General features: G+C 42.7%; 1 protein-coding gene across 7 annotated transcripts in view; it reads right to left on the reverse strand.

Moving 5' to 3' along the window:
* Positions 1 to 20,536, reverse strand: part of LOC126162883 (leukocyte elastase inhibitor-like) — a 185,777-nt gene that overhangs the window by 164,967 nt on the left and 274 nt on the right. For 6 of the 7 annotated variants that reach the window (XM_049919677.1, XM_049919683.1, XM_049919680.1 and 3 more), the window contains exon 1: positions 7,800 to 7,979. In XM_049919677.1, coding sequence (XP_049775634.1) covers positions 7,800 to 7,928 — 129 coding nt within the window. In that variant the 5' untranslated portion in view covers positions 7,929 to 7,979. Of the gene's footprint in view, positions 1 to 7,799; positions 7,988 to 20,536 lie in introns of those variants that run through there. The other variant, XM_049919678.1, reaches the window with a different exon arrangement.

The following is a 20,536-nucleotide window of genomic DNA, read 5'->3' on the forward strand; positions in this document are numbered from 1 at the left end:
TCGAAGGCGTCTTTGAAACATCCCCTTAGAACAATTATACATGACTGTGCTTAAACTGACACACAATATTTTTAGCGCAACGCAATCTGACTTTCAAAAATCCCTACAAAAGAATGGCCCTGAGTAACATTAACCTATGCGTTTCACAAATCGCTTACCTCACAAAAATCTTGGTTACTCGGACTACTGCAATACAGCGAGCGCCACTACTGCCAGCTAAATAAAAGATTCAAACTACGGAAGGCACTAACTACTGATAGGCATAGTTAGCAAATGAAAGATTTTAATAGAGAACAAACAATGTATTTACCTTAATAGTGTTGAAAAATCATAATATACATAGCAGTTCATAATATCCAGTATTACAAATTTCAAAACTCCGCCATCTCTCTCCCCACATCCACCACTGCTGGCGGCTCACCTCCAACTGCGCAACGCTACGCGCTGTTAACATCCAGCTGCCCAACACTACAATGGCAGACAACAATGCAAACTAGCCACAGACTGCACACAGCACAGCCAGTGATTTTCATACAGAGAGCGCTACGTGGCGGCGGCGTTACCAATATAAGAACCTAAACAGCCTACATCTTTTAAGTTTTGAAAACAGATGAAAATCAGGTTGGGTATAAGTCGGGACTGTATGAAGGGTGTTCGACGACAGCGAACCCAAGGCGTTGGCATGTTGCAGATGTCGCAGCGCTCGTTTGTGGTCTGACACTGTCATTCTGAAGGAGAGGGTGCTTCATGTGTGGACGAAATCGTCGAATTCAAAACTCGATTACAGCACGCTGTTTCTCACGAACCGACATGGTTACGTTACAAATCACCATATTACACGCTACCATTTGAAGCCGTCTAGTAGTCGAGGGCTGCAAGTATGTGGACATGAATAATAAAGGCGTAGACTGTTAAAAACGTTTCTTTTATTTACACAGCTTTTAAAGTTTTCACATAAACATTTCGGAAGTATGACTTTTCAGCACGCCCTCATATGTATTGTGACACCGCAGCTAAAATGCCTGGCACCTTGAAGCGGTACCTACACCATATTATTCTTATTTGTGCAATCAGTACTGTCTAAGTGGGTAGTTACCCCAGAAAATTGTTCCATGAGACATTATTGTGTGCAAATATTCAGCCAGGAGGATAATTTTTATGTTTCCAAGACGAGCAATTATTTGAAGAGCAAAAGCAGATGAACTTAACTGTTTGAGAAGCTCAGTAATATGCTCCTTCCCAGTTCAAGTTTCCTTCAATGCGCACACCCAAAACTTTGGAGCTTTCTATTTACTGACACCTGTTCATGTGCTACGTCAATTGTTGGTATGACTGTTTGTTGCACAAAATTGAAGATTTTTTTAAATTTAGGTAGAAAGAATTTCCTGGGAATCACTTAATAATTCTTTCGAAAACATAATTTGCAATCTCTTCTGTTGCTTTTCTCTAATGGGATTTACTATAACACTAATATCGTCTGCAAAAAGTACCAATTCTGCTTGTAGAGTGTTATGTGGAAGATCATTCACAAATATAACGGAACGAAACTCTAATATATGATGATTCAATATATATTAGCCTCTTTCATGCATGTTAACAACGATTTGCACAATACATTTTCACAATAGATGTAGTACCACTTTGGAACAGGGGAACTTTCTCCACGACAGCACACGCCTCTTGATCATTGGAGATAGGTATTTGACAATATCGTTATCTCTGTCGGTGCAAGATGCAGAGGTCGTCCGTAGACGCGCTGCAAGGAAGGAAGATTAGGATTATACGTTTCGTTGCCGACTACGCCATTACAGACAGAACAAAAGCTCCAATGGGGGAAGTGTACTAGCTACGTCCTTTTCAAAAGGACCATCTCTGTATTCGCTTTAAGTTACTTAAGGAAATCTGGATGCCCAGACTTCAGTATGCGCCACCTTGCTCGATAATACACACATCAAAAAAAGTTTTGCATCACCCCGGTTCCCAGAAATCCTGAAGATACACGTTGACTGTGGATATTGTATCCCAAACACAGTCCCTTTGACTATTCGGAAATGTCACTAAACCCGCCCAAAGATGTAAACAACCGTGCATGAGCAGCGCCTATTAGACGGAGGGCGTCCGACAGCCGATCAGTTCCAGTCCACCAAGAGGTACACGGCTCGTGTTGTCTGTAGTTTAACCATGCCTAGACGGTCAATACCGCGGTTCGATCGTGTCCGCATTGCTACTTTGCGCCAGGAACGGCTCTCAACAAGGGAAGTGTCCAGGCGTCTCGGAGTGGACCAACGATGTTGTTCGGACATGGAGGAGATACAGAGAGACAGGAACTGTCGATGACATGCCTCGCTCAGGCCGCCCAAAAGCTACTGCTGCAGTGGATGACCGCTATCTGCGAATTACGGCTCGGAGGAACCTTGACAGCAACGCCAACATGTTGAATAATGCTTTTCGTGCAGCCATAGGACGTCGTGTTACGACTCAAACTGTGCGCAAAAGGCTGCATGATGTGCAACTTCACTCCCAACGTCGATGGCGAGGTCCATCTTTGCAACCACGGCAGCATGCAGCGCGGTACAGATGGGCCCAACAAAATGCCGAATGGATCTCTCAGGATTGGCATCACGTTTTCTTCACCGATGAGTGTCGCATAATTCTTCAACCAGACAATTGTCGGAGACGTGTTTGGAGGCAACCCGGTCAGGCTGAACACCTTAGACACACTGACCGGCGAGTGCAGCAAGGTGTAGGTTCCCTGCTGATTTGGAGTGCCATTATGTGGGGCCGACGTACGCCGCTGGTCGTCATGGAAGGCGCCGTAACGGCTGTACGATACATGAATGCCATCCTCCGATCGATAGTGCAAACATATCGGCACCATACTGGCGAGTCATTCGTCTTCATGGACGACTATTCGCGCCCCCATCGTGAACATCTTGGAATGACTTCCTTCAGGATAACGACATCGCTCGATTACAGTGGCTAGCATGTTCTCCAGACATGAACCCTATCGAAATGCCTGGGACAAACTGAAAAGGGCTGTTTGTGGACGACGTGACCCACCAACCACTCTGAGGGATCTACGCTCAATCGCCGTTGAGGAGTGGGACAATCTGGGCCAACAGTGCCTTGACGAACTTGTGGATGGTATGCCACGACGAATACAGGCATGTATCAATGCAAGAAGACGTGCTACTGGGTATTAGAGGTACCGGTGTGTAGAGCAATCTGGATCACCACCTCTGAAGTTCTCACTGTATGGTGATACAACATGCAATGTGTGATTTTCATGAGCAATAAAAAGGGCGGAAATGTTATTTATGTTGATCTCTATTCCAATTTTCTGTACAGGCTCCGGAACTCTCGGAACCGAGGTTATGCTAAACTTTTTTCTATGTGTGCATATCAGGATGGGTCTTGTGAACTTCTCTATGTTTCTAGCGAAATATCATGGGCAAGAGAAACTAAACAGGGCGAAAACAAAAATTTGGTTCAGATATCAATAAAAGATTTAAATGGAGAAAACACAGATTAGTGCTTCTTGAACTAATATAGTAGCTTTTCCTTTTGTGCCAATGACGTCTTATAGACAAGAGAAATCATCAAGCCAACGTACTTAGGATTTTCAGTCATTAGTAGATTTGGAGACTATAGACAGGTATGAGTATTATCGAACTAACTGTTCAATAAGTCATAGTTCCAAAACACTAACACGAATTATTTAGAGAAGAATGGAAAAACTGGTAGAAGCCGACATCGGGAAAATTCAGTTTGGATTCCGGAGAAATGCGGGTAAAAGCGCGGCAATACTGACACTACGACTTATCTTAGACTATAGGTTAAGGAAAAGCAAACTACGTTTATACACTCCATCGGTAATGCTTGAATTCAATATTGTGTTGACCCACTCTTAGCCTTGATGACAGCTTCCATTCTCGCAGGCATACGTTCAATCAGGTGCTGGAAGGTTCCTTGAGGAGTGGCAGCCCATTCTTCACTGAGTGCTGCCCTGAGGAGAGGTATCGATGTCGGTCGGTGAGACCTGGCACGAAGACGGCGTTCCAAAGATCCCAAAGGTGTTCTATAGCATTCAGATCAGGACTCTGGGCAGGCCAATCCATTACAGGGATGCTATTCTTGTGTAACCACTCAGGCGCAGCCCGTGCATTATGAATAGGTGCTCGATCGTGTTGAAAGAAGCAGTCATCATCCCCGAATTGCTCTTCAACAGTGAGAAGCAAGAAGGTGCTTAAAACATCAGTGTAGGCATGGCTGTGATAGTACCACGCAAAACAACAAGGAGTGCAAGCTCTGTCCATGAAAAACACGGACACACCATAACGCCACCGCCTCCGAATTTTACTGTTGGCACTATACACGCTGGCAGATGACGTTCACCAGGCATTCGCCATACCCACACCCTGCCATCGGATCGCCACTTTGTGTACCGTGATTCGTCACTCCAAGCAGAGTTTTTGCACTGTTCAATCGTCCAATGTTTACGCTCCTTACACCAAGCGAGGCGTCGTTTGGCATTTACCGGCGTGATGTGTGGCTTATGAACAGCCGCTCGACCATGAAATCCAAGTATCTCGTCTCCCGCCTAACTGTCATAGTACTTGCAGTGGAGCCTGATGCAGTTTGGAATTCCTGTGTGATAGTGTGGATAGATGTCCGCATATTACACGTTACGACCCTCTTCAATTGTCGGCAGTATCTGTCAGTCAAGAGACGAGGTCGGGCTGTAGGCCTGTACGCTTTTGTGCTGTACGTGTCCCTTCACGTTTCCAATACACTATCACATCGGAAAAAGTAGACCTGGGGATGTTTATGAGTGTGGAAATCTTGCTTACACCCGTATGAGACTAGTGACATCCTATCACCTGACCACGTTCGAAGTCCGTGAGTCTTGCAGAGCGCCCCATTCTGCTCTCTTACGATGTCTAATGACTACTGAGGTCGCTGATATAGAGCACCTGGCAGTAGGTGGCAGTACAATGCATCTAATATGAAAAACGTATGTTTTGGGGCTGTCCAGATATTTTTGATCACATAGCGTATCATTTGCAAGCTTAGAGCAAGCATTTGACAATGTTGACTGGAATACTCTCTTTCGAATTCTGAAGATGGCAGGGGTAAAATATAGGGAGTGAAAGGCTGTTTACAATTTGTACAGAAACCAGACGGCAGTTATGAGTCGAGGTGCATGAAAGGGAAGCAGTGGTTGGGAAGGGAGTGAGACAGGGTTGTAGCCTGTGCTCGATGTTATTCAATCTGTATATTGAGCAAGCAGTAAGGGAAACAAAATAAAAATTTTGAGTAGGAATCAAAGTCCAGGGAGAAGAAATGAAAATTTTGAGGTTTGCCAATGACATTGTAATTCTGTCAGAGACAGCAAAGGACTTGGAAGAACAGCTGAACGGAATGGACAATATCTTGAAGGAGGATGTAAGATGAACGATCACAAAAGCAAAACGAGGATTGTATTGAAATGGCGACCTAGAAACGACGGAGAGGCTTCGTCCCCGCCACAGCGTCAGTGGTACATCACCCCACAACAGGCCACAGCAGAACCCTCACCTCACCGCCGCCCCACTCCGATCCCAGGGTTATTGTGAGGTTTGGCCCCCAGTGGACCCTCCCCCCCCCCTCCCTCCCGGGAACATCTTGGTTCAAATGGCTCTAAGCACTAAGGGATTTAACGTCTGAGGTCATCAGTCCCTTAGACTTAGAACTACTTAAACATAACTGACCTAAGGACATTACACACAACCATGCCCGAGGCAGGATTCGAACCTGCGACTGTAGCAGCAGCGCGGTTCCGGACTGAAGCGCCTAGAACCGCTCTGCCACAGCGGCCGGCGGGAACGTCTCACACCAGACGAGTGTAACCCCAAAGTTTGAGTGGTAGAATAATTATGGTGTTCGCGTACGTGGAGAAAGTGTTTGTGCAGCAATCGCCGTCAGAGTGTAACTGAGGCATTCACCGAGGCAGATGGAAAACCGTCTTAAAAACCATCCACAGACTGGCCGGTAAACCAGACCTCGACACTAATCCGCCGAGCGGATTCGTGCCGGGGACCAAAAATGGTTCAAATGGCTCTGAGCACTATGGGACTTAACTTCTGAGGTCATCAGTCCCCTAGAACTTAGAACTACTTAAACCTAACTAACCTAAGGACATCACACACATCCATGCCCGAGGCAGGATTCGAACCTGCGACCGTAGCGGTCGCGCGGTTCCAGACTGTAGCGCCTAGAACCGCTCGGCCACTCCGGCCGGCGCCGGGGACCGGCTCGCCTTCCTGCCCGGAAAGCAGTGCGATAGACCGCACGGCCAACCAGACCGGCTAAAACGAGGATAATGGAATGTAGCCGAATTAAATCAGGTGATGCTAGGGGAATTAAATTAGGAAACGAGACACTTATAGTAGTAGATGAGTATTGCTATTTGAGCAGTAAAATAACTGATGATGGCCGAAGTAGAGAGGATATAAAATGTATACTCGCAATGGGAAGAAAAGCGCTTCAGAACAAAAGAAATTTGTTAAAATCGAATATAGATTTAAGTGTTAGGAATTTTTTCTTGAATGTATTTGCCTGGAGTGTGGCCATGTATGGATGTGAAACGTGGAAGTTAAACAGCTTAGACAAGAAGAGTATACAAGCATTTGAAATGTGGTGCTACAGAAGAATGCTGAAGATTAGATGGGTCGATCACGTAACTAAGGAGGAGGTATTGAAAAGAATTGGAGTTACTCGGAATTGATGGAAAATCTTGACCAAAAGAAGCGACCGGGTAGTGGACACATTCTGAGACATCAAGGGATCACAAATTTAGTTCTGGAGGGAAATGTGAGGGGTAAAAATCGTGGAGGGAGACCAAGAGATGAATACAGTAAGCAGATTCAGAAGGATGTAAGCTGCAGTAGTTATTCGGAAATGAAGAGATTTGCGTAGGATAGAGTAGCAAGGAGAGCTCTTTAAGCAATTAGGTTTTGAAATTATACCATTGCAGCATATTACATTGGCGCATAAATTCCCAAATAAATAACCCAACTTGATCCAGAGTAAGTATTAATGTCTGTAGTTACAATTTTAGAAGAAATATTAGCGTTCGTTACTTATCACCAACTTGGCTTTGGTTCCAAACGATGTGAATTACGCAAGGATGAAAAAAATAGACATTTATCTAGTGTTGCGACGAACAGCAAAATTAGTCTTAACTGGAAATAGAAAATGTCCGTTTTGAGCAATTTCGTCCATTTGACTGATCTCTTTACAAATTCGTGTAATATATGTAATCTATTTGATTGATTTATCACATTTTCATAAATTTATATATTTATCTGTACGCTAACTAAATATCTGCAAATGAGTTAATTATTTCGCGGCCTAATTGTTTTTTTCAAATCAAGACGATAAACTTTGCTTAAGATTCATGAAACACGCGACTAAACTAACTACATAATCCAATTCTTAGACTCATCGAAATCAGATTAAATTATGGAGAGGGTTGATACTGATCTGAGTGACATCTGATCACAGACACATTCAACATTTTCCGGCAGATTATTTTAACTAGTTATGGCTCTTCAACTAGTAACTTAAACTAGCAACTCATATTCGATCCTACTTGTCTGTTCGCTGAAGAATCTTTCAAGTCAACAAAAATAGAGTCTCATTCGCGAATAAAATTCCGGTCTAACGGTTACATGAACTGAATTCCTGTATATACGCAGTTATTCGTTACAATGGGATGAGACACCACATTCGTGGAAATAAATTAATACTGATTTTACCAGACTAATGTTGCAGGTGCCAGCATCGCGAAAGCAGAAGGGTGAAGACGTCTCTTGGTTAATTCCACCAACGCCATTTAAATACGTGTGGACTGCTACCAAAAGAAGCACTTTGCCCAAGAAAGTCATAGTGTACTCCAGTCCTTGTTTGATGCCGTTGTGATATCCGCCTTAAACCATATTAATATCTGAAATAACGTTCACTGCATTACAGCAAAAATTAAGCAATATAAAATGGTAATTAAATTGTAAGATTCTCTCTCTATCTCTTTCTCTCTCTAGCTTTAAGAGATACACTACTGGCCATTAAGATTGCTACACCAAGAAGAAATGCAGATGATAAACAGGTATTCATTGGACAAATATATTATACTAGAACTGACATGTGATTACATTTTCACACAAATTGGGTGCATAGATCGTGAGAAATCAGTACTCAGAACAACCACCTCTGGCCGTAATAATGCAGCTTCAACACGATACCACAATTCATCAAGACTAGTGACTGGCGTATTGTGACGAACCTGTTGCTCGGCCACCGTTGACCAGACGTTTTCAGTTGGTGAGAGATCTGGAGAATGTGCTGGCCAGGGCAGCAGTCGAACATTTTCTGTATCCAGAAAGGCCCGTACAGGACCTGCAACATGCGGTCGTGCATTATCCTGCTGAAATGTAGGGTTTCACAGGGATCGAATGAAGGGTAGAGCCACGGGTCGTAACACATCTGAAATGTAACGTGTACTGTTCAAAGTGCCGTCAATGCGAACAAGAAGTGACCGAGACGTGTAACCAATGGCACCCCATACCATCACGCCGGGTGATACGCCAGTATGGCGATGACGAATACACGCTTCCAATGTGCGTTCACCGCGATGTCGCTAAAAACGGATGCGACCATCATTATGCTGTAAACAGAACCTGGATTCATCCGAAAAAATGAAGTTTTGCCATTCGTGCACCCAGGTTCGTCGTTGAGTACACCATCGCAGGCGCTCTTGTCTGTGATGCAGCGTCAAGGGTAACTGCAGCCATAGTCTCTGAGCTGATAGTCCATGCTGCTGCAAACGTCATCGAACTGTTCGTGCAGATGGTTGTTGTCTTGCTAACGTCCCCATCTGTTGACTCAGGGATCGAGACGTGGCTGCACGATCCGTTATAGCCATGCGGATAAGATGCCAGTCATCTCGACTGCTAGTGATACGAGGCCGTTGGGATCAAGCACGGCCTTCCTTATTACCCTCCTTAACCCACCGATTCAATATTCTGCTAACAGTCATTGGATCTCGACCAACGCGAGCAGCAATGTCGCGATATGATAAACCGCAATCGCGATAGGCTACAATCCGACCTTTATCAAAGTCGGAAACGTGATGGTATGCATTTCTACTCCTTACACAAGGCACCACAACAACGTTTCATCAGGCAACGCCGGTCGACTGCTGTTTGTGTATGAGAAATCGGTTAGAAACTTTCCTCGTGTCAGCACGTTGTAGGTGTCGCCACTGGCGCCAACCTTGTGTGAATGCTCTGAAAAGCAAATCATTTGCAAATCACAGCATCTTATTCCTGTCGGTTAAATTTCGCGTCTGTAGCACGTCATCTTCGTGTTGTAGCAATTTTAATGGCCAGTAGTGTAATTTGGTTATAAAAACCACTTTTTGACATTCCGTAGATAGTGTAACCAGTCATCTATCACAAACTTCTACATCTACATGTAAACACAGGATGGCTACAATTAAAATTTCACTGCTTGAGAGGTCCCCCACGAAAACGATAAATCGTAGAACAATGAGAATTTTGCAAGGATATGCGTAAGAGAAATGACGAATAAAGCATTGAAAGAGTCACATTTTAATTTCCACGTGTGAGGGCAACACTTGTTAATTGCCTATCATGTTTATGTTCCAGATTACAAACGTTGCTCCATTTCACGACCATACCGCATCCACGACAGCCTGGAACGGCGCGAGCACTTTTCGAATGGTAAACCCTAGGCTTAATTTCGGCCGGAACGGCTTTCCGGCACCTCCCAGAATCTTTTTTTTTTTTTTAATTACTCTAACAAGTCGGCAGCGGAGATTTACAACAGTACAAGTGTATTAAATGGCAATGCCCGTATAAATAGCCGATGCGCTCGCACCTATGAATGTGGTGACAGTGGGTTCCCAACACCGTGCGATGGGCAAGGGCATGGCCGGGGTAGGGTGTGTGTGCGTGTGTGTGTGTGTGTGTGTGTGCAGTATATCCAACATAAACTGAGCTTCGTAGTTCGATGAATAATAAAAATGGCCTTTTTAGGCTTCTAACTCTTCCTACATTCAAAGGAGTGACCTTTGATCAGATCTAGTAGCATTGTGATGCCTCCTGTTATGTACAGTAGCGGAAATCAGTATAAAGGCATGGTTTCACGAAAGTAGTAACATAGTGTCTGAAGCATACATGTATCGAATTTACTGTGAAAGTAGTAGCTACATATAAAACATAAACAATCATGACGGAATTACGAAGTTTCTTTCATTATACGCGTAACAAAATAAGGCGTATGGGTTTTCTTGATGGAAATTCGTATAACGGCACTTACTGTCATGTTGTATTATTGTATTGTTAGTACTTTGGCCAACGTCTGTTCTTCCCAATTACATCAAAAATTCTCTTCAGTATTGATTTTGTTAGGGTTTGTAGTTCTTGCAGCGAAATTGCCGCCTATCTTTTCGTATCGCCCTTTTGAGCTCACATACGGCCTAAAATTGCCTTCCTTTGAGATAAATGTGCTTTGCAAGTATTCCACAAATGTTTACCACGGGGTTCAAATCCGCACTACTTGCAGGCCAGGGCTAGACATCGATATCTTTATCTTCAAACCACTTTTTGGTTCTAGCAGAACCATACACACATGCATTATCTTGTTGAAACATCAGACTTTCGTCGGCTAGGTCCTCATGCATTCTAACCTATTTTGTTTCAAGCACCTCATTCTATTGTTCAGCCAAGCAATGCGTGACTTATCTTTAGCAGGGAAGGCTGCCCAAATCATAGCACTTCCACCACCAAAATTTCTCCTCTTTCTTACCTGCTGCTCTATTCTCATATCATGCTAATAATACTGAAATCCATCCTGCGCTCTAAATAATCATCCCGTTCTGAAGTCCATGACATATGTTTTTCAGCAAACTACAAACTAGCCTGTTTATGGTTGGATGTTAATGAAGGTTTCTGCAGTCGTTTCTTGACTGCAAGATGTTTGTCATGTGACAAAATTTTTCGTACACGTCTGGTTGTTACTGGCAACTGTAAATCAGCAACAAGCTGAGAAGAATAACAGTTTGTGGCTCTTTCTTTGCCCAAAGTAACCCTTTACATGCCTCATATTATTCTCTGCTTTGCCAGTATTTTCCGTTATGTCCACATCTTGCGCCCAGTCTAACGAAATTATCAATCACTGTACTTGAGCAATTAACATTCTTAGCAATTTGACGGTTGGAGACTCCCATCTCCTTGTACGTACCGATTTTTGCTTTTTCATCACATGACAACAGTTTTCCCCGTTGCACTGTCACAATCGTGGTTTATGTACATAACATTCACTATCACTAATGGTCATGTTTCATATATACAGTAAAGGCATGTACGTACACCTAACACCCCACATAATCGATTGTCTTTGTACCAAGTTCCAACCTCTGCCACCTGAATCGTCGACATCTTGCTACATACTGTACTACTGTCATCAAACGCGATACAATTTGACTGCATTTGTCGCTGCACTGGATTTCATACCATTACATATATATACAGCGTGCATAACTATTCCAATCAACAATGTTAATTTTCCTGCAAACATCCATGTCTTTATACTGATTTCCACTACTGTATGTCAATGAAAAATAAATAACCTTATGAAGGTCTGAAATGAGCGTCTGCATAATGCGCTGTCACGAAACTACGTCTCTTCCGTGTCGTAATTTGTGGCATAGCTGCTGATCATAGTCTTCCACTTTCAAATTAATGCGAGCCTACTCATTTTACCTCTTGTTGACTAGCGTTCAAAGTATGTCTGCTTAACTAAATAATTTTGTGGCTCGCAACAAGGAAATGTAGATCTGTAGGGGTTAAGTTATAAAAAGTGTAAAGATGCCTGATATTTCTTATTCGACTGGTCACATTTTACACTATCACATAGAAATAAGAGACGTACCAAGAATGAATTATCAGAATGGCATGCAAATCAGTAGATGTGATGTACACGTATAAGCAAACAAATGGTTACAGGTTTAAAAAATTAGATGATTTAAAAAAAATGGTTCAAATGGCTCTGAGCACTATGTGACTTAACTTCTGAGGTCATCAGTCCCATAGAACTTAGAACTACCTAAACCTAACTAACCTAAGGATGCCGGCCGAAGTGGCCGTGCGGTTAAAGGCGCTGCAGTCTGGAACCGGAACGCTACGGTCGCAGGTTCGAATCCTGCCTCTGGCATGGATGTTTGTGATGTCCTTAGGTTAGTTAGGTTTAACTAGTTCTAAGTTCTAGGGAACTAATGACCTCAGCAGTTGAGTCCCATAGTGCTCAGAACCATTTGAACCATTTTTGAACCTAAGGACATAACTTAACCCATACAGATCTACATTTTCTTGTTGCGAGCCACAAAATTATATAGTTAAGCAGACATACTTTGAACGCTAGTCAACAAGAGGTAAAATGAGTAGGCTAGCATTAATCTGAAAGTGGAAGACTATGATCAGGACATATACTAAGATGGTATCTGTTCTTTCGGACATGTATACATATAGTTAAGGCTCACCGGCCACTTGACCATCTTCTTCTTCTGTGCGAATACACAAACAGTGCCCGAACTCTTACGGGAATCGGCAACGCGCCGCGAGTAATGAGTATAATGGGCAGTCGCACTATCCTCTGTGTCCTCGGTGGCTCAGATGAATAGAGCGTCTGCAGTGTAAGCAGGAGATCCCGGGTTCGAGTCCCGGTCGGGGCACACACTTTCATCTGTCCCCGTTTACGTAGTCAACGCCTGTAAGCAGCTAAGGGTGTTCATTTCATTGTAATTTCATTCTAACGAGCTGCATACCATCTTAGTATGCCCTATGATCCAACCGTTACTTAAACAACCATTTGGTCACAGTAAAAGGACAACCACAACTGAGACAAAGTGAGCGTAATACTCTTCTGTCTTCGAATCATGTGTCTATTTGATTCATTGAGCACTTATTTCCTACAAAAATTCCAAGAGTTTAGTTTATAGGGAAATACTGACGATTGTTTACAGTATTTCTCATATTTTGTCTTTCCACAATTACAGCTATTCATCTCTATTTATTTACACTACTGTATCAGTTACATTGCGCAATGTGGTTCAAGTGCTTGCTCTTTGATGAACTTGACAGGAAAACTGGAAATGTGAGTGAGTCTACAGGTAACTGAGTTGGCACAAACTGCTGCTGTATTGAAATATCAGCATATTGGACTGCAAATAAGTGCTACAGACAGCTGATCAATGAACTATAGAGCAATTTACAGTTATAGGCATTTGGATACAGAAAAATTTATAAAACTAATAAAATTTTTTAAAAAAGTTATTCACGCGTGGTAGAATGGGATACTGTTTAAAACTAATAAGGCTTTAACATGAAATTCCATCTATTTACTGATCACTTTGTATCAATATTAACGAAAAAACCTTTGCTAAAACGTTGTCCAAGAGCTCCACTGAAAACACAAAACTCCTTGATGACTAAAAGAATTGCCCGCATCTCGTGGTCGTGCGGTAGCGTTCTCGCTTCCCACGCCCGGGTTCCCGGGTTCGGTTCCCGGCGGGGTCAGGGATTTTCTCTGCCTCGTGATGGCTGGGTGTTGTGTGCTGTCCTTAGGTTAGTTAGGTTTAAGTAGTTCTAGGCTCTAGGGGACTGATGACCATAGATGTTAAGTCCCATAGTGCTCAGAGCCATTTGAACCATTTTATTTGACTAAAAGAATTAAAAGTAAACAGAAAACAAGAAAAAGGTGATACACTATGTGATCAAAAGTATCTGGACACCTGACTGACTATGACTACAAGTTGGTGGCGCCCTCCATTGGTAATTCTGGAATTCAGTATGGTGTTGGCACACCCTTAGCCTTGATGACTGCTTCCACTCTCGCAGGCATACGTTCAATCAGTTGCTGGAAGCCTTCTTGGGGAATGACAACCCATTCTTCACGGAGTGCTGCACTGACGAGAGGTATCGATGTCAGTCCCTGAGGCCTGGCACGAAGTCGACGTTCCAAAACATCCCAAAGGTGCTCTATAGGATTCAGGTCAGGACTCTGTGCAGCCCAGTCCATTACAGGGATGTTATTGTCGTGTAACCACTTCGCCACAGCCCGTGCATTATGAACAGGTGCTCGGTCGTATTGAAAGATGCAATCTCCATCCCCGAACAGCTCTTCAACAGTGGGAAGTAAGTAGGTGCTTAAAACATCAGTGTAGGCCTGTGCTGTGATAGTGCCACGTAAAACAACAAGGAGTGCAAGCCCCGTCCATGAAAAACACAGCCACACCGTAACACCACCGCCTCCGAATTTTATTGTTGGCACTATATACACTGGCAGATGACGTTCACCGGGCATTCGTCATACCCACACCCTGCCATCGGATCGCCACATTGTGTTCTGATTCGTCACTCCACACAACGTTTTCCACTGTTCAATCGTCCAACGTGTCCACTCCTTACACCAAGCGAGGCGTCGTTTGGCATTTACCGGCGTGATGTGAGGCTCTGAGCAGCCGCTCGACCATGAAATCCAAGTTTTCTCACCTCCCGCCTAACTGTCATAGTACTTGCAATGGATCCTGATGCAGTTTGGAATTCCCGTGTGCTGATCTGGATAGATGTCTGCTTATTAAACGTTACGACCCTCTTCAACTGTCGGCGGTCTCTGTCAATCAACAGACGAGGTCGGCCTGTATACTTTTGTGCTTTACGTCTCCCTTCACGTTTCCACTTCACTATCACATCGGAAACAGTGGACCTAGGGATGTTTAGGAGTGTGGAAACCTCACGTACAGACATATGACACTAGTGACATCCTATCACCTGAGCACGTTCAAAGTCCGTGAGTTTCGCGGTGCACCCATTCTGCTCTCTCACGATGTCTAAAGACTACTGAGGTCGCTGATATGGAGTACCTGGCAGTAGTTGGCAGTGTAATGCGCCTACCATGAAAAACGTATGTTTTCTGGGGTATCCGGATACTTTTCATCACATAGTGTATGTTCAAAATGTTATTGAAAGGTGCAGAAACAATCAATCAAGAAATTAATAAGGTTGATAACATATTTACAGCAACATGGAATTAAGAGGAAAGAGAACAAGACAATATACAAGGTAGTATCACCATTAAACAAAATAATTATACTGTGAATTATTATACAGGTTGGTATATATTTTTAATTATCTTACAAACAGAGAGAAAAAATATGGCCAAATAGTGCAAAGTAAGAAACAAGGGTATAAACTGAAAACGTCATTCCATCAACATATAATTAAGTAAAAGAACTAGCAATAGTAAACTCTGAAAGTAATAATATTTCGAAATTTCTCAAAAATTCTGAACGCAGTTCTAAAGAGCTGTTCTAAATTTATGAGTTAGTACAGACAGACTTCACAGATGAATTAAAATGTGACACTGCTTGAAAATTTTGTAATTACTATAGTTGGTAAGAAATAATTATCATTCATGGAGGGAAACCTGATGAATTATCATTCAGTTTCCTTACGAATTTTTTTTTTTCCAGAAACTTTGAGAAATTAATGTACTCAAAGTAAATTAATATACACGTTATGTCACAGTTTGGTTTCGAAAAGAGTTACTTTATTTTCTCGCCAAATATTATAAACCTTGTTGAACAACATTCTAACACTTTTTACTTTTGTATTTTATCGAACGTAGTTGACTGTATAGATCACGATAATCTCTTAGAAATGCTTAAATCGAATCCACAGGGTTATATTTTGCATCAATGTCAGTTCATTATACACTATTGATCATTAAAATTGTAATGCCTGGAAGCGCAGAAAATAACGAACTCTTACTTTTTGTGCAAGTATAGCATAGCATGGGAGAAGTGGTTCATATAATCAATGCTACTAAATGAAAGGCTGATTGTATTGTGCCATACGCGTTTTGCTTTTGTTTTACTCGTGAAGCATGCTCTGTGGCCTGTAATACAGATTTCTTTTTGGTATAATAATTGTGTTACATAATAATAACAGATTTTACTATATTACACTTTGTTGTTATTTTGTTGTTGTTAGGTAAGAATTTTTCGTAACACAATGTTTGGATACTGAAGAAGCTTCACTAATAAAAAGAACAGAAATGTGTGTAGCACAGTACAAAAAACCTTTCATTTAGTTGCATAAAACGAACCTCATCTACAAGAATGTAGAAGCAACTAAGGAATGTCGGAAAATATAAAAAATGAAGACAACCAAGTCTTTTTAGATGAGTATTACTACCCATGTGCCCATTTTTGTCGTTGTTAGCATTTCTCTCTGTTGCTGCGGCTGGAGAATCTGCAACAGTGGTGGCCGTGTTGACAATCAGTGGTGCTCCGTATGTCGTCGCACTGCCTGGATGGATTCTTATCTTGTTGCAAACTATACAAACTTCTGACTCAAGGTACATGATGTGGCTGTACGATCCTGCATGGCCGCGTGAACAGTACATATGCTCTCGGCTGCTAGAGTGGCTATCACGAAACTAGATACCTCAAAGCCACACCTACTGTTGGCAGGCCGTAGGCGCTAAGTGCTGTGCGTCGCTTTGTTGCCAATTGCACTGTTAATAGAACAGGTGGCCAGCGCCAGCTACATTTTCAGTATTCTTGTACGATATCGTGTGTTTATGTGTGTTTTCGGTCTTCTGTGTAACAGTGTGCTGACTTGTGTTTGGTGGTGAGTGAAATGCAAAGGTGAGGCCTACGTGTAGTGCTACTCCAGTCAGTGCGTGTAAAGCGAGAAAAGACATTAGAAAACAATCTACAATTACCGTATCGAATGTACTATACTGATCTGGTCGACAGTGAAGAAGCCGGGAATAATATAGTCGCTTCGAGTCATTAAGTTCCTGTATGGTGTTGAATATACACTACTGGCCATTAAAATTGCTACACAACGAACATGACGTGCTACAGACGCGAAATTCAACCGACAGGAAGAAGATGCTGTGATATGCAAATGATTAGCTTTTCAGAGCATTCACACAAGGTTGACGCCGGTGGTGAAACCTACAACGTGCTGACATGAGGGAAGTTTCCAATCGATTTCTCATATACAAACAGCAGTTGACAAGCGTTGCCTGGTGAAACATTGTTGTGATGCCTCGTGTAAGGAGGAGAAATGCGTACTATCACGTTTCCGACTTTGATAAAGGTCGGATTGTAGCCTATCGCGATTGCGGTTTATCGTATCGCGACATTGCTGCTCGCGTTGGTCGAGATCCAATGACTGTTAACAGAATATGGAATCGGTGGATTCAGGAGGGTAATTCGGAACGCCGTGCTCGATCCCAACGGCCTCGTATCACTAGCAGTCTAGATGGCAGGCATCTTATCCGCATGGCTGTAACGGATCGTGCAGCCACCTCTCGATCCCTGAGTCAACAGATGGGAACGTTTGCAATAGAACAACCGTCTGCACGAACAGTTCGACGACGTTTGCAGCAGCATGGACTATCAGCTCAGATACCATGGCTGCGGTTACCCTTGACGCTGCATCACAGACAGGAGCGCAGCGATGGTGTACTCAACGACGAACCTGGGTACACGAATGGTAAAACATCATTTTTTCGGATGAATCCAGGTTCTGTTTACAGCATCATGATGTTCGCATCCGTGTTTGGCGACATCACGGTGAACGCAGATTGGAAGCAAGTATTTGTCATCGCCATACTGGCGTATCACCCGGCGTGATGGTATGGGGTGCCATTGGTTACACGTCTCGGTCACCTCTTGTTCGCATTGACGGCACTTTGAACAGTGGACGTTACATTTCGGATGTGTTACGACCCGTGGCTCTACCCTTCATTCGATCCCTGTGAAACCCTACATTTCAGCAGGATAATGCACTACCGCATGTTGCAGGACCTGTTCATGCCTTTCTGGATACAGAAAATGTTCGACTGCTGCCCCAGCCAGCTCATTCTGCAGATCTCTCACCAATTGAAAACGTCTGGTCAATGGTGGTCGAGCAACTGGCTCATCACAATACACCAGTCACTACTCTTGGTGAACTGTGGTATCGTGTTGTAGCTGCATGGGTAGCTGTGCCTGAACACGCTATCCAAGTCTGTTTGACTCAATGCCCAGGCGTATCAAGCCCGTTATTACGGCCAGAGGTGGTTGTTCTGGGTACTGATTTCTCAGGATCTATGCACCCAAATTGCGTGAAAATGTAATCACATGTCAGTTCTAGTATAATATATTTGTCCGATGAATACCCGTTTATCATCTGCATTTCTTCTTGGTGTAGCAATTTTAATGTCCAATATTGTAACACTCTTGAGTTCATCGATTTCATATTTGCATGAGTTGTGGCCTATTGATCAATGTGAGCAGTAATGAAAAATTACGATCTCGGCAAGCCACGATGTGGTCGTTGTCAAATTCTTACACAAGCTGGTAGACTTCTCTCCTTACTTGAGACATTATACTGCCTTCTTACAACACCCAACACTGAAAAGTGATTAGTGAATTATAAATCGGCTGTGTAATCGTCCCGTATGTACAGAAAGTAGTTTATCTCACTCCCATGTACTTGTCGTTGGGCTGAAATGCTAATCCTTTACTTATTCTTACATTGTATGCAGGACACTTCACACCAATGTGACGTTTGTTGAACGCCGCCTTCGCGTTGCAATTTTAATGCCCACTGCCGTAGTTCATTCTGCTGCAACTGGTTTCTTCGGGCAGACTTTATAGCGCATTATTAAAGCAGCCCTTGAAGACACCAGGCACGGCGTCTGATGACAGTTGGCTAAATTGAAACAAATCGGAGGTACACGACTGGCACTGATAGCCTCACTGTCAAGCTAACCTGACTTCGTTACGGACAGCACTGAGTTTAGCAACTCATCTGCATCTGTACAAAAAGTAAACGCGACTCAGTGAGTTAACGTTGCATGAGACAAAACTCAATACAGCGAAGTCAACACAGAATGACGATAACAATGCCAACGTCTGGTGCATTGTATGCTGGTGTAAGATTGGTAGCGATGCGAAACTGTTGAAGATCGGTCCACAGCTGTACACCGTCTTGCTACTTTTGACAGTTCTGCAACTCCTATCAGCCATTTTCCTGAAGTGCATAATTTCTCACGTCCATATATTCATTGTTATTCAAGCAAATTACACACTCTGTGGCTTTATAAATTCACTAGTATAAATTAGTAACTTTCACCTTCTGTTCCATAATTTTTTTGGTAAAATGTATGTTGTCAGTACATTTTGCTAACTTTAATTTTAAACGGTGGTAAGCCAGTAGCTACTACACATTGACACTAGTCAGACAAATTCCATAAAACTGGAGTTTTAGAGCACAATTTAAAGATGATTTACTGGATTGTAATGGTCAAAACTAAAGTGCTTCTGGTTAGTGATCTTTCTGTTATGTGCATCTGGTTTACTCTATTAGGCCATACCTGCAACATTCGATGGTAACTAACTAGGAAAAAATAAAAACTCGCAGTTTCTAATTTTTCTCTTTCCCGCTACCCACCTGACATAGAACTGGACACTGCTGAAAATATTGCAAGATTTTGCATGGAACACTGAAACCTGTGCTGCAGAAGTTCCCAATTCACTAAATAAAAGACAGAAACATACAGGTGACTGCTGGATGAAGAACATTAAACAGCTATGTGCAACTTATGAAGACAGTCTCTCCAAAACTTTGGATTCATTGCTAACATAGAGTATCTAATTTTCCCCATAGACACGTGCAACAATATGTTTTTTATTTTAGTGTGAGCGCCAATGCCCGCAATAAATCTTGAAACAGGTACATTATGTATGTAGGGCCTACCAAGCAAGAGCTATCTGCGCTGAGCACGGTTTATTCCATCTCGAAGGAAAAACATGAACAGTTTGTGCAACAAATAATGTTCAACACACACGACAAAATGCATCATTGTTGTAATTAAAAATGATCACAGCAAAAAAGAGAGAAAAACCTACTATCCTTTCATCTTTTTCAGATTTCATGTTTCCACAGAGAAACAATTGCAAATATACAACTAGTTCTATTTTGTCAGGCAGTACGCAAAATGAATGTCGAACTGTCGAAGTGAAACTGATCTGAAGCTCGAACATGTGTGTGTGTAGTGCGTATCTGTAATATGAAACTTGGGGGAAACCTATCTCAGCATGGCCAGGAAGTAGTCAGAACCCCCTACATTCCGAAAAAATATCAACGTTCTAATACTAAGGCTAAGCTGTTTATTCTTTCCTCCTTGCGTTTTTCATAGCTTAAAGATGGAAGAAATGCACAGTAACTGTACTCTGTTTCTTGTCTTTTCTTAGTTCTGTATATAATTTCCGTTTCAAAATGGCTCTGAGCACTATGGGACTTAACATCTAAGGTCATCAGTCCCCTAGAATTTAGAATCACTTAAACCTAACTAACCTAAGGACATCACACACATCCATGCCCGAGGCAGGATTCGAACCTGCGACCGTAGC

Source organism: Schistocerca cancellata, chromosome 2, assembly GCF_023864275.1.
Source record: "Schistocerca cancellata isolate TAMUIC-IGC-003103 chromosome 2, iqSchCanc2.1, whole genome shotgun sequence".
Lineage (NCBI taxonomy): Eukaryota > Metazoa > Arthropoda > Insecta > Orthoptera > Acrididae > Schistocerca > Schistocerca cancellata.